The sequence below is a fragment of the Phalacrocorax aristotelis genome, chromosome 1 (genome assembly GCF_949628215.1).
Source record: "Phalacrocorax aristotelis chromosome 1, bGulAri2.1, whole genome shotgun sequence".
Lineage (NCBI taxonomy): Eukaryota > Metazoa > Chordata > Aves > Suliformes > Phalacrocoracidae > Phalacrocorax > Phalacrocorax aristotelis.
Window position 1 is genome coordinate 148,611,114 of NC_134276.1, and position 14,479 is coordinate 148,625,592.

A 14,479-nucleotide genomic window follows, 5' to 3' on the forward strand; every position below is an offset into this window, starting at 1 on the left:
TCCTCTGAGGCAGTTCCTCTGGACGTGAAGAGCTCTGAGCCTTTCACATGGCCAAGGTGAAAAACAAAGCTAGAACAAAGCCTTTGGGTAATAACCATGATCAAGTATCACACACCTCAGTTTTTCTAGCTAGTAGAAGCTCTTTCCATAATATCCTTATACAATGTTTTAATTACTATGTCCCTGGTAAACAATTTTGTGCTTCATAAATGTTGATATAGCAAAAGAAAACGAATACAACACATGCGTTGACTTAAAAATATAGCTCCTCGAAGTCCTCAGAAGTTTTTCTGGACTCTCCAGCAGAACCAAGGGTGGGTAGAAAATGTGAAAATAAGGACACTGAGCCAGTGGTTTAGAAGGGGAACAAAGAGAAGTTTTATGAATGAACTCTCTCCGGATAGGGAGTGCAAGATGCTATAACAAGTCCCAAGCACTGCGTTTTTGCAGTGGCCTGTTGCCATTCATGGGCTCCTTCTAGACGAGCAAGGTTTCCTGTTGCAGTGCAATTCTGAAGTACGTTACACAGATGAAATCACATGTACGTGAGTGTAAGGGAGGGGACTTTAATTCCCTGAGCTGAAAGGAGGGGCCACAGTTTGGCAGATTAACTTAACTGGATGTTTTCCATCTTCCCCTCTGAGAAATTTAAATTAGTCAAGGAAAACCCAAGATGTTCAAACCTGGAAAGCTGTTGCTTTTCATTTTGTTGATTTAAGAATGGAGGAAAAGGGCAAAAATGTTCATGTAATTACTATGGAAAATCACAGGTAAAGAATTTTCACCAGTCTAATGGGAAAGCATCCTTTTCTGTAGTTCAAAAAGGAGCCCTTCCCCTTTATTTATGGAGACCGAAAAGAGACTGACGAATCTAATGAGAGGTGAGCTGACAATCTCCGTGCATTTCCCAGTGCCAGACTTTCATGTCAACAAATGAGACACCCACTGAAGCTCCTGCCAAATGGAGCAGACTTTTCCTGATATACTTAAAAAAGATCTGCTCTGCACTAAAGCTGCAAATCCTGTGGTACCTTCCTTGCCTGATCATATCTTTATTTTGAATCTCTGCTAAGTGGATAAGGACTTCACGATCTTTAGCTGTGTACTGTGAAAAAGCAGGAATCTAGATGTGGAATCCAAACTATCTAAAAGATAAAGTGCATTTACACTTTTTTTTCCCCCTTTAGTCAGTGCCTTTCTCAATTTAAAAAGATTATTAAATAAATCAGACTGGTCTTCCATAGGATTAAAGAATGTATGCATCCCTTTTGGGATAATCAGTAGTCTGAGTGGGTTATTTTTTACTTTTTCCTGAATGATTCCATATTATGTGTGACAGCCCACATGAGAGAATGATGTTTCATTGCATGTAATCACAGTGATTCACTATACCGTCAGCTAAACTGCAAATTAAGCCTCATATGTTGCACAGCATTGAATGTTAAGGAATTAAAACTACTACTGCTCTGTTCTTCACTGAACAATGTTACCAGTCTAAACACTCAGGTATTCAGGTGGCCTCTGAGCACAGGAACCTAACTGGACAGAGAGAAAAGGAGGTTCATTTGTGAGGCTGAGAAGGTGGGTCTGGAATGAAATATCTTAAGAGGCAAAATGTATTGAGAAGCAGCCACATTTGCAGCATAAAGATACCCTTTAAATAACAGTGAAGGTCCTACTGAACTTCGGTTAATAGTTCTCAAAACCAGGAGTAAACTAAGACAGAAATAATTAAATGCTGCATAAAAGATCTCATGGCATCTAAATATGTCCATTTTTCCCATTCCTTTTCAAGCTCTCTGACTATTTTTCCCTTCTTGCCCATTGACATTCCCTTAGTTTTGTGGCCTTTCAGGTTTTCCACAGTATATTGGAGCCATTTTCATGACTAGCGAAAGACTGGCACCCTGTTGGATGCACATAGCTTCTGTCCAACTGGTTATAATCTCATCAATAAGACAGAAGCCAGTTCTTAATATTGCAAAGTACAACATATTTTAGTATTTGAAATGTTTCAGTAGTTTAGGTTTTAAAGGTTTAATTTTGAACCACTTTACCACATTTGGTTTAATGACCTAACCTGTGTACTGAGCATAAAATGTCATTGGGCTTTACACACAAATGCTAAGCAACAGGTAACAAACCAGAAAGATGCAAGGCCCAGTCTCCGTTTCAGAGATGAAGAGCAGAAATTGAAGAAGAGTCGCTTACATACCTGGACTTTTGTTTCCTGACCAGATCCAGCCTGCTGGCAGTAGACTTCGAAGAAATCAGCCACTCCCTCTTCCACCCACAGCAGAGTCACGGAGGTCTGTGTCTTGTTGACAGCAAACAGTGATTTTGGAGGGGCTGGTTCTGGTTATGAGAAAATCTCCTTTTATTAAGCTTATCTATAAGTTTTCAGACAACTGGGAAAAGGAAGCCTTGAATAAAAAGAAAGCAATGCCTGATGCCCTTCTATCTTTCATTTCCTTCAGATAAAGCCCACAAATGTAAAGCCCTGCCTCTCATGATGATAAGCTACCACTGTAAAATGGGAAGATGATGAAATGCCTTGGTTTTTCTTCTCTATTTAAAGTGTTCTCTGTTTGGACAGTTGGATAATTACTTCACTTCCCTTTTCAGCAGAACCCTTGTTTGAGGATGATTTGCGTAGTCTATTAATAGAACGGTGTTAACAGAGGTCTTTTGGGAGAAGATGACTGTCCAGATGCTAGCAACACTTTTAGCCTGAGAAAGCTTTGCTTCAGAAGGCCTGCCCCAGGAGATGATAAAGAAGCAGCTTCCCACAAGCGAAGGCTGTCTACGTTCATTTAATTGTAGCAGAAGAAATATTTAGTCAATTAGCAGTTCTAAAAAAATCTTGTCGTCTGTTGGGTTGTTTTTTTTTTCCCTAGGCTAATATGTAAGGGCTGTTGGGTCTGCACTCGTTCCAGTTTTCTGCGGGACTCTTCTCTCCTCACTGAACGCAGAGGTCCAGATTTTGGGTGTCTTCAATTTATTGCTTCGATTTTCATTGCTGTTGTGCTGGATGAACTGGCAATGGGCAAACATACACACAGGAGTGAGGTTCCTTCATGGGGCGGAGGAGAGAACCCTGTGACAGGAGGACTATTGGGGGTCTCGTGGGAGAGGTGGCATCAGAGATACTGTGAAACACAGACAAGGGTCTGCACCCAGTGCTCCGGCCCTGTGTGGGGTGGCCTCGGCTGTCCCCTCCAGGGCTACCTCCCCACCCACAGACCCCCGTGGCTGGGCGGGCAGTGGCCCGCGGGAGGCCACGCTGACCTCCAGTGGAGGCCACCCCTCACTGCAACCTCGTCTGAACCTACCTGGACTATGGAAATCACAGAATCCCTAGCTTTCAGTGCTCCAGGCATCTTGGGCCCCTTTGGTTTGCCTTCAGAGACGGCAAAGTTTGGGTTGTACTTTGCCAAGCTGTCCTCCACAGTTTTCACATTTCATAATCTATGGAAGTTTAATGAAAGTAGTTGTTTTCAAACAATGACCTGACAGGATCCTGACACACTACATGTGATGTGCTATGTACAACAACATTTTGCTCTTATTTTTTCCCTTCACAAATAATTTATTATTCTTACTCTATGAGATGCTGTCACGGGAGCCTGGGTGTGATGTGTAAGATCCACCACAAAAAACTTGGCACAAAGGGCTTGTTCAAGTGGTTATAGACATTTTAGAGATGTATCTGATCCTCAGACAATCAGATCAGTGTTCTAGGGTTGGAGGCTGCCAAGATTATATTGGCATTAGGGAGAGCATTGAGGAGAGCAGGGTAGGGACTGAGGCACATTCACGTGGCTTCTCCTGTGTCACAGGGAATGCAGTGTACATGTTGTCCCAGACCCACACAGGGAAGCGTCCTTGTCCCTTAATTATACCCATATATCTGCTCTTGGATTCAGAAACACGTTCCATCCCTCACTCCAGGTAAAAAAATGACCTAAATTAAAATATGAGTTTTGCATTTGGGCATCATCCCAAGCAAATCCTCCTCTTGCCTCCAGCAAATGGCTTGATTTTTCTGCAAGTGGAAAGTTGCCAGGATGAAGCAAACATCATGGAGGGAAAAACATTTGGCAGGAATGCTTAAGTGACTGCCAAGTGCTGAGTCGTCTATCACTTAGAGTCAGTTCCCACTACTGCTAATTACAACTCCCATTGCTCCCTCAGAAACAGAGAGAAGGAAAACTTCTGGTAAAACATCCTTACTGTTGTATGTTCAAAGTGCAAACAGCATAAAGAAAAAAATACCAAAACCACACAACAAAACCCAACAAAACCCAACAACCAGAAGTCTAGAAGTGATTTATCTAAAAGGAACTAATTCCACCTTCTCTCTGTTGTCAATGAAAGAGCAAGAGCTAAATAACTGTACCAGTTCATTAAGAGCCTGCCTTTCCATAAGCAAAGAACAGGAAGACACAACTAGGCTGGAGGGTGTGCAACATGAGTAATACATGGCACTAATGGACCTGTATGAAAGATAAAGCTAGCTGATATTTTGAAATACCCCCCTAAAATATTTGACAATGGTAGCGGGGGGATATACTCACACTCACACATCCACCCACTCAGTCCTGGGAATGAACACATGCACCTAACTGTGCGCAGATACAAAGCATGGGGGAAACAGTGGACAGGACTTGCACAGGGAAGGGAAAATCCATGGAATTTGTCTACATCTTTCAAATATTCCCTTTGGTGAAAAGACCTGGAAGAACTTCAGGTTCTTGTGGCTGTACTACTTCCCCTAGCGCTGTTTAAGAGATTTGAGTAAGAGCTATTGAGAAAGACAAATAGACAATGATTGCTTCAAGACCTCTAATTCAATTAGAAATTGTGGAGCCCTTTAAATTCATTTCTTTCACTGTCACTCACAAAGGAGTTATTATGCCTGTGGAGAAGATAAGCCATTTTGAAATTACTAACTCTTCTTTACCCACCTTCACAGTGGAGTTAATACCTGTAAAAGCAGTTGGGTACACTTCAAAATTTCACAGCTTTAGGTACCTAGGGCCCAATAATTCTACATGAGTGCAAAAGTGAAGCAAAATCTCTTAAGGTATGATGGTGTAGTGTCCAGTCTTCCTCACAGGTAAAGGAAGATATTGGGCAGAAAGGTATATTTTAAAGTCCTACCTAAAGAATGAAGTTCTTAAGTCTTTTTTTGTTTCTTGGAGTAGATTATACATATTTCCCTTAGAATGACGCTGGGTTCCACAACTGTGAATCTGATTGTTTTTGTAAAGAGTACTGTAATTGATTTGTATTTAAGGGTACATTTTTGGTGTTGGAAGAATATGGAGATGTCCAGTGAGAGAGGAGAGGAGACAGGAAACCAGACTGGGTGGCAGAGTGCAGACCCAGAAATAGGCTTGCCAAAACCAAGGGAGGTTCTGCTTTGTATTGAAAAGTTCAGCTGTGAAGCCTGAGTTGCTGCTCCCAAAACCTGCCTGTGTTCAAGACCTTAGGAAAGCAGGTATGGAGCAGAGCTGTTCTCCAAGAGAGGCATTAAGTGATTTCCACTCTCCTACTTCCAATTACAGTCAGATTCTGCCACTCATGCTCCTCATGAGTAATACTATTTTAGGAGAGTAGCTTCACATACAGAAATGAGACAATCTTCACAGCAAGGTGAGGTGAAAATTATAGCTTTGTGAAACAAATGCGGTCACAGGTACGTTGACACTGAAATGAAGAAGATGCTGAATCTGCTACCAGAGTTACTTTTATTGTCAGATGAGAGGAGGAGTGAGTTCATAATTTACAGACACCATTTCTTACCCAGTTTCACAAGCTGGGGCAGGGAAGTATTGCTGCCTCGTTCAGTACAAGCAGTCACTGAAAGGTTGTAAATGTCCCCCGGAGGTAAGCTCAACACTGCAGTCATCACATTGCGTGTTACCTGCAATAATTATAGACACTGACTGTCAAATATGACCCAAACCAGATATCCTTCTTGTAAAATTAATCTGGTCACTTAATACACTACAAAGAAGGTTCTGTGCATTGAAGCAGACATCTTCTGCATAGTCTAGACTTGTTACATGAACCAGTTCCCACTGACAGCAACTGTGGAAAGCCATAATGCTCAGCAGAATATCACAATGCAGACAGAAGACAATCTCAGGCTGTATTTTCTGTATGACCAGTGAAAATTTAAGGAATAAAGAAAATCACCCTCGTACCAATGAAAGTACTGTTGCAGCCAGAGTTTTTGAGCTGTGCAAAATGCTAACCAAGCCATGGATTTGAGTCCATTGCAATGTCAGAGGAATTTAAATGAGATCAGATATCTCTAAGAAGAGTACAGAAGACACATATAGGCAAGCCTTTATATATCCTAAGAACCTGCAAATTAAATCCGCTGGGCAAGTCTAACACCTACGTAGAGACCTGTTGACTTCACAATAGGTCTCAGGGTCTGACTTTGGTCATCTGCAAATTTGAAACCAGATATGATCCAATACCAAGCTAAGCTTCGGAAGACTGTGAATAACTTCTTCCTATTATTTTAGGTGTGAGTAAGCCCCTCATTTCTCCGGGGTCATGGAGAAGGATGCAGAACCCACACACTACAACTGACTGTTTTCAGAGCACTTGTAGACTATCTAGAAAGGGCACATTCAGGTATCTCATGATGGTTTTCATAGGCACTTCAGGCTTAAGCTTTCACTTCCAAGAGGGATAGACAGTTCTGAATAAAGACTAAAAGGACTACGCATGTTATTTTGGTCACTTGTCTAAAAACTGACCAACTTCTTCAGAGTCTTGGGAAGTATTCAAATAGCAGGAAGTAGAATCTTCCTTGTTTGAAACAAAGATCCAAATACTGGAAGTTTCTGCTGCTCAGAAATGTCATATTTTTGAACAGTTCTACTAATCATGTAATTAGATTCATGGTGCAACAAGCTCCAGATAGGTGCACTCTGGCAGCCACTAGGAATCCAATGAAAACTAGGGTGTTCCATATAAATCCAAATAAAAATTGCTGATGAATACATGTTTATGCTGAAAATTCACTTCCAATTCAGCATCTGCTGAGTCTTCAACTGTAGAAGGGAAACCTTTACCTTGAAAAAGACCAGACACTTTCCCCCTGTCAAGGATTAAAAGATCAACAGTGATGCAGAAGACAGTCACAGGCCACAGGCTGTACGAGGCTACACAACTGGCCATATACTTCCTTGCAGTGCAGTGCTCCACCGTTATTTCAAACTCTTCTCACGCTATGTCCAGGGGCTGCTCTTTTGCTTCAGGTTAAACATTCATCTTGGTACCCTGCAGCAGCATGACTTTAATCCATCACTGGAAAACCCAGGCTTCTTTTTCTAAGCAATTTTTAAATATGCTCAAAGAGTTCAAGATAATGTACCAAGGACACACCTTAACATCTGGCAAGTTTTCCAATAAGTGTGTACATTCTGGGTGAAAACCTCATCACAGCAGCTATTGGAACTTGCATTTTAACAGAAAATGAAAACCATATAATTTATAAGGACGTATGTTTGATAAAGTCAGAAAATGGGAAGTGATAGTACCTAGCCTGAATGAACAAAAATCCTCTGCTAGTAGTGTAGTCTGGTTATTTTTAAATAAGAATTGAAAGGACCATATATGTACACTCAAAAATACTCTTTGTTTTATTGTCGGCAGCTCAGAAGTTTAAGAAGTTATTTTTAAATTCTCACCTAAATTATCAACACTTGCGCTGGATCACCATAGAACAATTTTGTCTGCTGGCCGTTCTGAGAGCTTGAGTCTTTGGAAGTGCAGCTAACACTGTGAAATAACTTTAACTGATCAGGATTCTACCAATGTTAATCAACTTGCTGAGACTTTGTAATACAAAGTTAATCAACCCAGCAAAATGACTGAATGAATGGCAGGAATGAATGACACCTTCCCCACTCATACTTACACTCTTCTTGATTTTTTTCTTTCCCTCTGCAATCACCATCCAATGCAGCATCCTGGAATGAGAAAGGTCAGTACCATCTCCTCCATACGTCCAGGTGACATACAAAAGGTGGTTGTAATATTCTATGGAGGTAATCTCAGGTGCCACTGGTGCTGAAGGAAGAAGGCAAACGTGTTACAGACAGGGTCTAACACAGGTGATTACCAAGTCCAGTAATAAACTTCTGACAAAGGATACCGTTGGGAAGACAGTATCATAAAGATAGCAGAAATGTATTAGTAAAAGCACCTGCACCTGAGTGCTGGATGAAAGAAATGAAAAATGGCATTTAACCTAAGTAGATATTCAGAAGAAAAATACACTTTTGTTTGCAATCTTTCAAAGAAAAAAGCATGAAGCCACTGGCTATAAATTGATATAAACCATTTTTCTAGTCAACATTTACAAATAGAATTCAAAGTCAAGGTAAAAGCCTCAGATATTGCTTCACTGTGTTATAGCACTGAAAAGAAATTACAATCAGTGTGAAATACATAAGAATTGTCACACTGAATAATTTGGATAGCTCTTCCATAGGAGAAAATATCTTCTCTTCACTAAGCTTGCACCTTCCTAGGAGGAAAAGCTCCAAACCTGCAGTTTTCCAAAGAACATATTTTTGCATGAAAAGCTACAGCCACATTTGCTCCTAGGGTGAAAGTCCCACCACCACAGAAGGGAGCCATCAGCTGACAGCCATCTAAGCACCAAGTGTCTAGTCTACAGGCATATGGTAGCTACATGATTAGGTGTTAGGTGAAGCAGCTGTTGTCCCTCCTCTTCCTCCACACACCCAGCTCCTGCCTGGTACCATCCCCTGCGCTGCACAGCTCAGACTGCCGCACCACAGCCCCATCAGCCCGTTCAATGGCTTGGCTTGTGCTGGAGCTGCCAGCAAGTCCTTGTCTCCCTGTGCAGCCTAAGAAGAAAGGTAACCACCTCCAGAGCAACTCCTCTCCTCCTAAAATAGGTATTTAAGATGAGTAATAGAAATATCTTCTGGAAGTGCCTCTCTATTAATTGCAGAGGGACAACAGCTTATCAGCTCACCTTGATTGCTTAATTTGTAGGTGCAGGTCCCCACTTAGGGTTTAAGTTAAAACTGAGTAGAGACCCAAAAATGAAAGTCAGTGATTGATAAGGCTCATAACCCCCTCTCAAAGTGACATCAGTGGGATAACCTGGCTAAAATGGGGAAGTGTACAAATCTGTGTGCTTGGCAGATTCTTTAGGAGCACCTTAAGGAAAATGATACAGGCTGATCGATCTTCCTCTGCACAAGCCCCGTTGAGTCCAGTGTGTCTGTGCAAAGGCAGCTCAGATGCGGCTGCCCTGGTGAGAGGGCCTTCCCCACCACGCTCCCTCGCAGAGCCCTGGATGCCAGCACAGCTGCGGCTGCCAGCAGCTGACATGAAACGCAGGATGGACCCGGAGCTCGGGTCTGTTTGAAGGGACCACAAGATGTCACTGCTGCTTTCATGAAGGCTTCTATGACTTTTGCATCGAGACATTAGAGAACAGATTTACTGAAGCAGTCGCTGAGAAAGGCAGCAAATACAATGCACGGACAATTTAGAGCCACTTAGAAACTTTTAGTAAGACTATTCTCTCAAATTAATCTTGAAAATGCCCTCTTACGCTGCTGAGAGGAAGCAATTTTATTTAGCATAAACTCTTTAAAATAATGCTTCTTTTAATTTCTAGAGTTCCCAGGTGACCCCTACATAAGGACTGTGTATTCCTTACAATTTAAGGTCACGACTGGCATGACTCTTACACACTAATAATAATTTCCTCCTATACCTAAATATAGATGATCTGCTTTCCCTCTTAATGCCCACACAGATGATTGCCTTAGGTATCTGGCAATGAATGTCCAGGATATGTGAAATGAGACTAAGGGTCTGGTATTGCACGATCGACTCCCCTAGCACCATGTTCCACTGGGAGCTGAGTAGCACAGAGAGGCTTTAGGAAGTTACTTCCCATTGCTGACCTGACCCGAAGTGAGGGCTGAATGCATCCATGGGGCCAACAGAAATAAGCTTCACAACAAGGACAGATGTGGTGGTACTCACCAACACCAACACCAACAGACAGTCTGTCTGTCTTACCCTTTTTGCTTCATCAAAGCTAAAAGCATTCTCATTGTAAAAGAAAATGTTGGTGGTCTAAAGTGCCCTTGCTTATGATTGCTTTAAATCCAGCTGTTTACAGCAGGTGGCTTTAAAAACTCATTAGTCACCACAGCAACACTGGCAGCACCACAGTCTCTCCCTGCGTTAAAACAACAGCGTGCAACTGTTGCTGCAGGAGCCTGAGATAACAAATTCTGTTTCTGATAAGTCTCTGGGATCCCCCAAATCTCCCCCATTCTCTTGGGGACATCTGACTGGTTGTCATGGAAGAGAACTATATATCATCTGGTCTCTTCTAATACCCTTTTCATTCCAGGACTGCAGTTCAGTAAAGCCCTAGCCTAGCTCGAGACTCCACAGGAGCAGCGGAATCCTGCATCAGGGAAATGGTTTGCCTGCCCTGAGCTTGCTGCAAGGTGTGGTCCCAAACTGCCAGATGATCCTTCTGCTTTGTTTTGAAAAATCAAGCTTATGTTCCAGGTGCAGAAGTTAGCTTTGTAGTTATACACAGAAGAACTGACAGATGGTGTACTGTCAAGAAGATGACAAACCCTTCTATTTAGTATTTTACAATTTAGGGAGGTCGGGAGTGGGGGTCGGGAATTGGTTTGTTTTTTTGGGGTTTTTGTTTTAATTCCTGGCAACCTGTGCAGGGGAGGTAGCATTGCTCAGAATGATGCTGAAAAGGACCAAGTACGCCATAAAACCATCTGTTCCTTCTCCAGAAAGAAAGAGGCTGAGGGTGATAAAGAACTCTGCAGTCTCCTGGTAACTTGAAAGAGTGAAAAGGCAGCACCTACTGGGGACAAACATTTCAGACCTGCAGACATGAAAAATTGGCATGCCACTCTCTCAGAAGTCAGCCTGACAGCAGCCCCTGGACAAAGCTCAAGAGACTTCAAGAAATAAGGCAATCAGTGGACCGGAGTGTATTTAATGCTCACATTCAATGGGGACCATCTATTGATAGGTGCTTGTGATTTGATCAAATCAGATTTCTTTGTTAGGACTCTTACCTTAAAATCCCATCATCTGGCTCACTGCTATTCAATGTTTTCATCAATACTCTGAAAGTAAAAGCACCACTGAGGAACCATGCAAGTAACATGGCAATTGGCAGAGGCGTAGAGGATTTGGACAGGGCTGTGATTTGAATTATTGGCCCCTACACTGGGCCTGTTCAAACAAAATGTATTTGAAAGTGCCAGGTGCAAATTTGAGTCTTTAGGAAAAAAGGCATGCAGACTGCTCTTCCCAGATGGTAAATTCTGGAAAGCAGCTACCTAGGAAGGAGTCAGAAACCACAGAATAGAAGCAAATCAACGCAGACCTCCAGTGTGATGCCATAGCAAATGCAATCATCTAGGTGCCCAAACAGGAGAGCATTGAATAGGGAGTTGATTTTGCCTCTGTAGGAGTATTCAGCAGGCTGGTATTACGCTTTCAGTTTTCACATACTTTGGTAAAGACACTAAAAATCAGGGAGGCAGAGTGGGAAAAAGAAACATGAAAAAATGCCTTACTGTGAGGGCAACTGAAGAGTTCAATGGAAGCAATTTATCAACAGAAAAGAGTGAAACTATGGAGGGGAAAAAAGCTTCTCTTCAGTCAGTAGGAGAAAAGTGTAACAAGAATTATGGACTGGATATTAAAACTAGAAAAATTCAGATCAGAAGCAAAGGATAAACCTTTGATAATAAGAGGAATTAAGCATTGGTATAACTTTCCAGTTGGACGTTTTCTGGATATTTTCACTTAAGACCAGATGACACTTTCGGAGAGCTTTTCCCAATCATAAATGGATGACATTATCTAAGAGATTCATCCATTTCTGATTTTTTTCTGCATCTGCCAGTTAAAGAGTTGACCCATTTTTCATCTAATAGCAGTAACAGTCTTTATTTTCCCCATACAAAGATCCAGACTAAATCTGATGATGGTTTATATTTTAGAACAACCTTAATCTCCATAATTTCTGCTGCAGGTTTCTGGAGGCACAATATTGAAGTGTGAGGGCCCCGCTGGAACACTGCCACTCTAAAACGCTGAACCTGATACCCAAATCAGTTGGAAAAGACATTTCTCCCCTCATCCTGCAACCAACCAGCTGGAAAATTGCTTCCTTATAGGGCTACAGGAAAGCTGATTGAAGCCAAAGGACAGTTAATATCCCTGGAGACCCTTCACAGAGCCCTGGTGGGTGCTATGAGTTTCTGATACACTGAGGAAGAACCGGAGTTTATCAGCAGTGTAGCTTGGGGTCAGATATCTCAGGATGGGAGGGTTTCTGCTGACTTCAGTGGATCTAGGACTTAACCCACTAATAATTTTTCTGTAATGGCTCTGTTGAGAACAAGCACTATATTAATCATCATTGCAAATGGGTCTTAGTCAGTTCATTCCTCAGATACATCCTTTTAGACTCTCACCAAAAAGAAAACCTGGGACTAGGCTTCTATCCATTTTGGGGGGGGTGGTTGGGACCTTTTAGGCTGATTTTCCTTGAAACTTAATTTCTACACCTAGAAAAGAAGAGCAAGTCATACTTTACTTTCTCTCATGGTGAATTATTTACTGTTCTCAATCACCTTCTGCAAGGTGAACTAAACAGCGGTGCATAAAAGCAAAATGATTCAATGGGGAACTCTGACTTAACCAGCCTGGATGCTAGAAACACATGGCAAGGTGCTAACAGAACCTCTTTTACGCTGTTTCCTCTATGGCTAATCTATTTGACAAATTGAAGAATCAGACCCAAGGTATCTGACAAGAGACAACAGTGTGTGTTAAATGCAAGGCCAGTCCCAACTGGTAGAGGATGATCCATGTGGTTACATCAATTTACTGCAGCTGAGAATCTGGATTATGAAATGACTTGCCAGCACCACACATTTTCCCAAGGCCAATCTACCCAGCATGGATACAATGTCTTGATCACAGGAGCACCATCTTCTCCTTAAGATGAACAAGTATAAAACACCCAGCAGAAAAGGTAAAGCTAGAGGGTAAGAATAATGTGCTACCGTACATATTACCTGTCTTGGTCTGCCTAAGAGTGCATAACTCTACTCCATGTTAGCTAAGGTGCAGTCACGGGCTGATCTGTGGATTACTGGGAGCGGGAGAAAGGAGGAAAAAGCATTTGGAAACACTCAAAATATATGGAAAAATGTTTCATAATATTACCAAACCTAAGAATTAAGGTTACTTATTTACCCATTAACTTCTCAACGAGTAAAACAGAGTGTTGTAAAAGACAAGCAGGATCACTGGCCCTCATTGGAGCCATGCATTCAGCTGATGGAGAGGACTGAAACAGTCATCAAACACTGTGCTTTGCATAGGAAAATTATATATCTTCATTTAAAGCAGTCCTCAGAGCTTTCTGAAACAAAAAAGCCAAAACAACAAAACAAACAAAAAACCCAACCAAAAACCAAACCCCCCAAAAACCCACCTAGCTGTTAAATACCCAAACTTGAAAGTATGTGCAGGTGGAACACAACATCTAAGTCAGACTTTCTAAGCGCTTCTGCTCCTGGAAACTTTTCCACAGTTTTTTAGGCGGCTGCTTACCTGTTATGAAGCTGATGGTGGAGCTGTCACAGCAGCTCAGCTCTGGGTCCCCCCAAGTCACCATGGTGACCCGGAAATTGTAATACCAAGCAGGCAGCAGGTTAGCTATTCTCTGTAAAGTGACAGAAGGCAGAAGACAAATGGAAAATTCATCATCATGTGGTGGGACTTACAAAATATGACAGTATTTATAAATCAAGTGCCCACACATGGGAGCATTTTACTAAGCTCCCACTCCTTACTCCAGAGGACACTTCTCTACTTTGGGACTTCAATTTATTAAAAAAATCTGTGCAGTGAGAGCAAACATGGTTGTGCTGGCTCTGCTCTTATCCATGGGCACGTGGTCCCAGGTCCTACCGGCACAGGAGCCTCTCATTGATTTCCAGAGCTGCAAGAACGATTCCTGCACAGCAATCTTCCATCACAAAATTCTGATTTTATGAATGCAGAATATTTAACTGGAAAATGTAGGCTTTTCTACTTTGATTACATAGGGTTTGAGGATAAATTGGAAACAATGTTTTTGACTCAGATACTTTCAACTTCAAAAGACTTATTTTTTCCAATTTTCAAAGTGTATTTCACTTCGTATTATCATTTATTATAAATGAAACATGAATGAAACATAAATGACTTATGAGACATAAATTATGTATATAAATACAAATGAGATATAAATGAAGTATTAAAATGCAATATATTTATATTATAATATTGTATGTAATATTTAAGTTAAAATTCAAGTACTTCCACTGACAGCACAAAACACTTCAAATAT

General features: G+C 41.6%; 1 protein-coding gene across 1 annotated transcript in view; it reads right to left on the minus strand.

Moving 5' to 3' along the window:
* The window catches only part of PTPRO (protein tyrosine phosphatase receptor type O), a 154,267-nt gene that overhangs the window by 26,255 nt on the left and 113,533 nt on the right, over positions 1-14,479 (minus strand). The window contains 4 exon segments of the mRNA XM_075115009.1: positions 2,216-2,355; positions 5,809-5,929; positions 7,946-8,097; positions 13,699-13,810. Coding sequence (XP_074971110.1) covers positions 2,216-2,355; positions 5,809-5,929; positions 7,946-8,097; positions 13,699-13,810 — 525 coding nt within the window.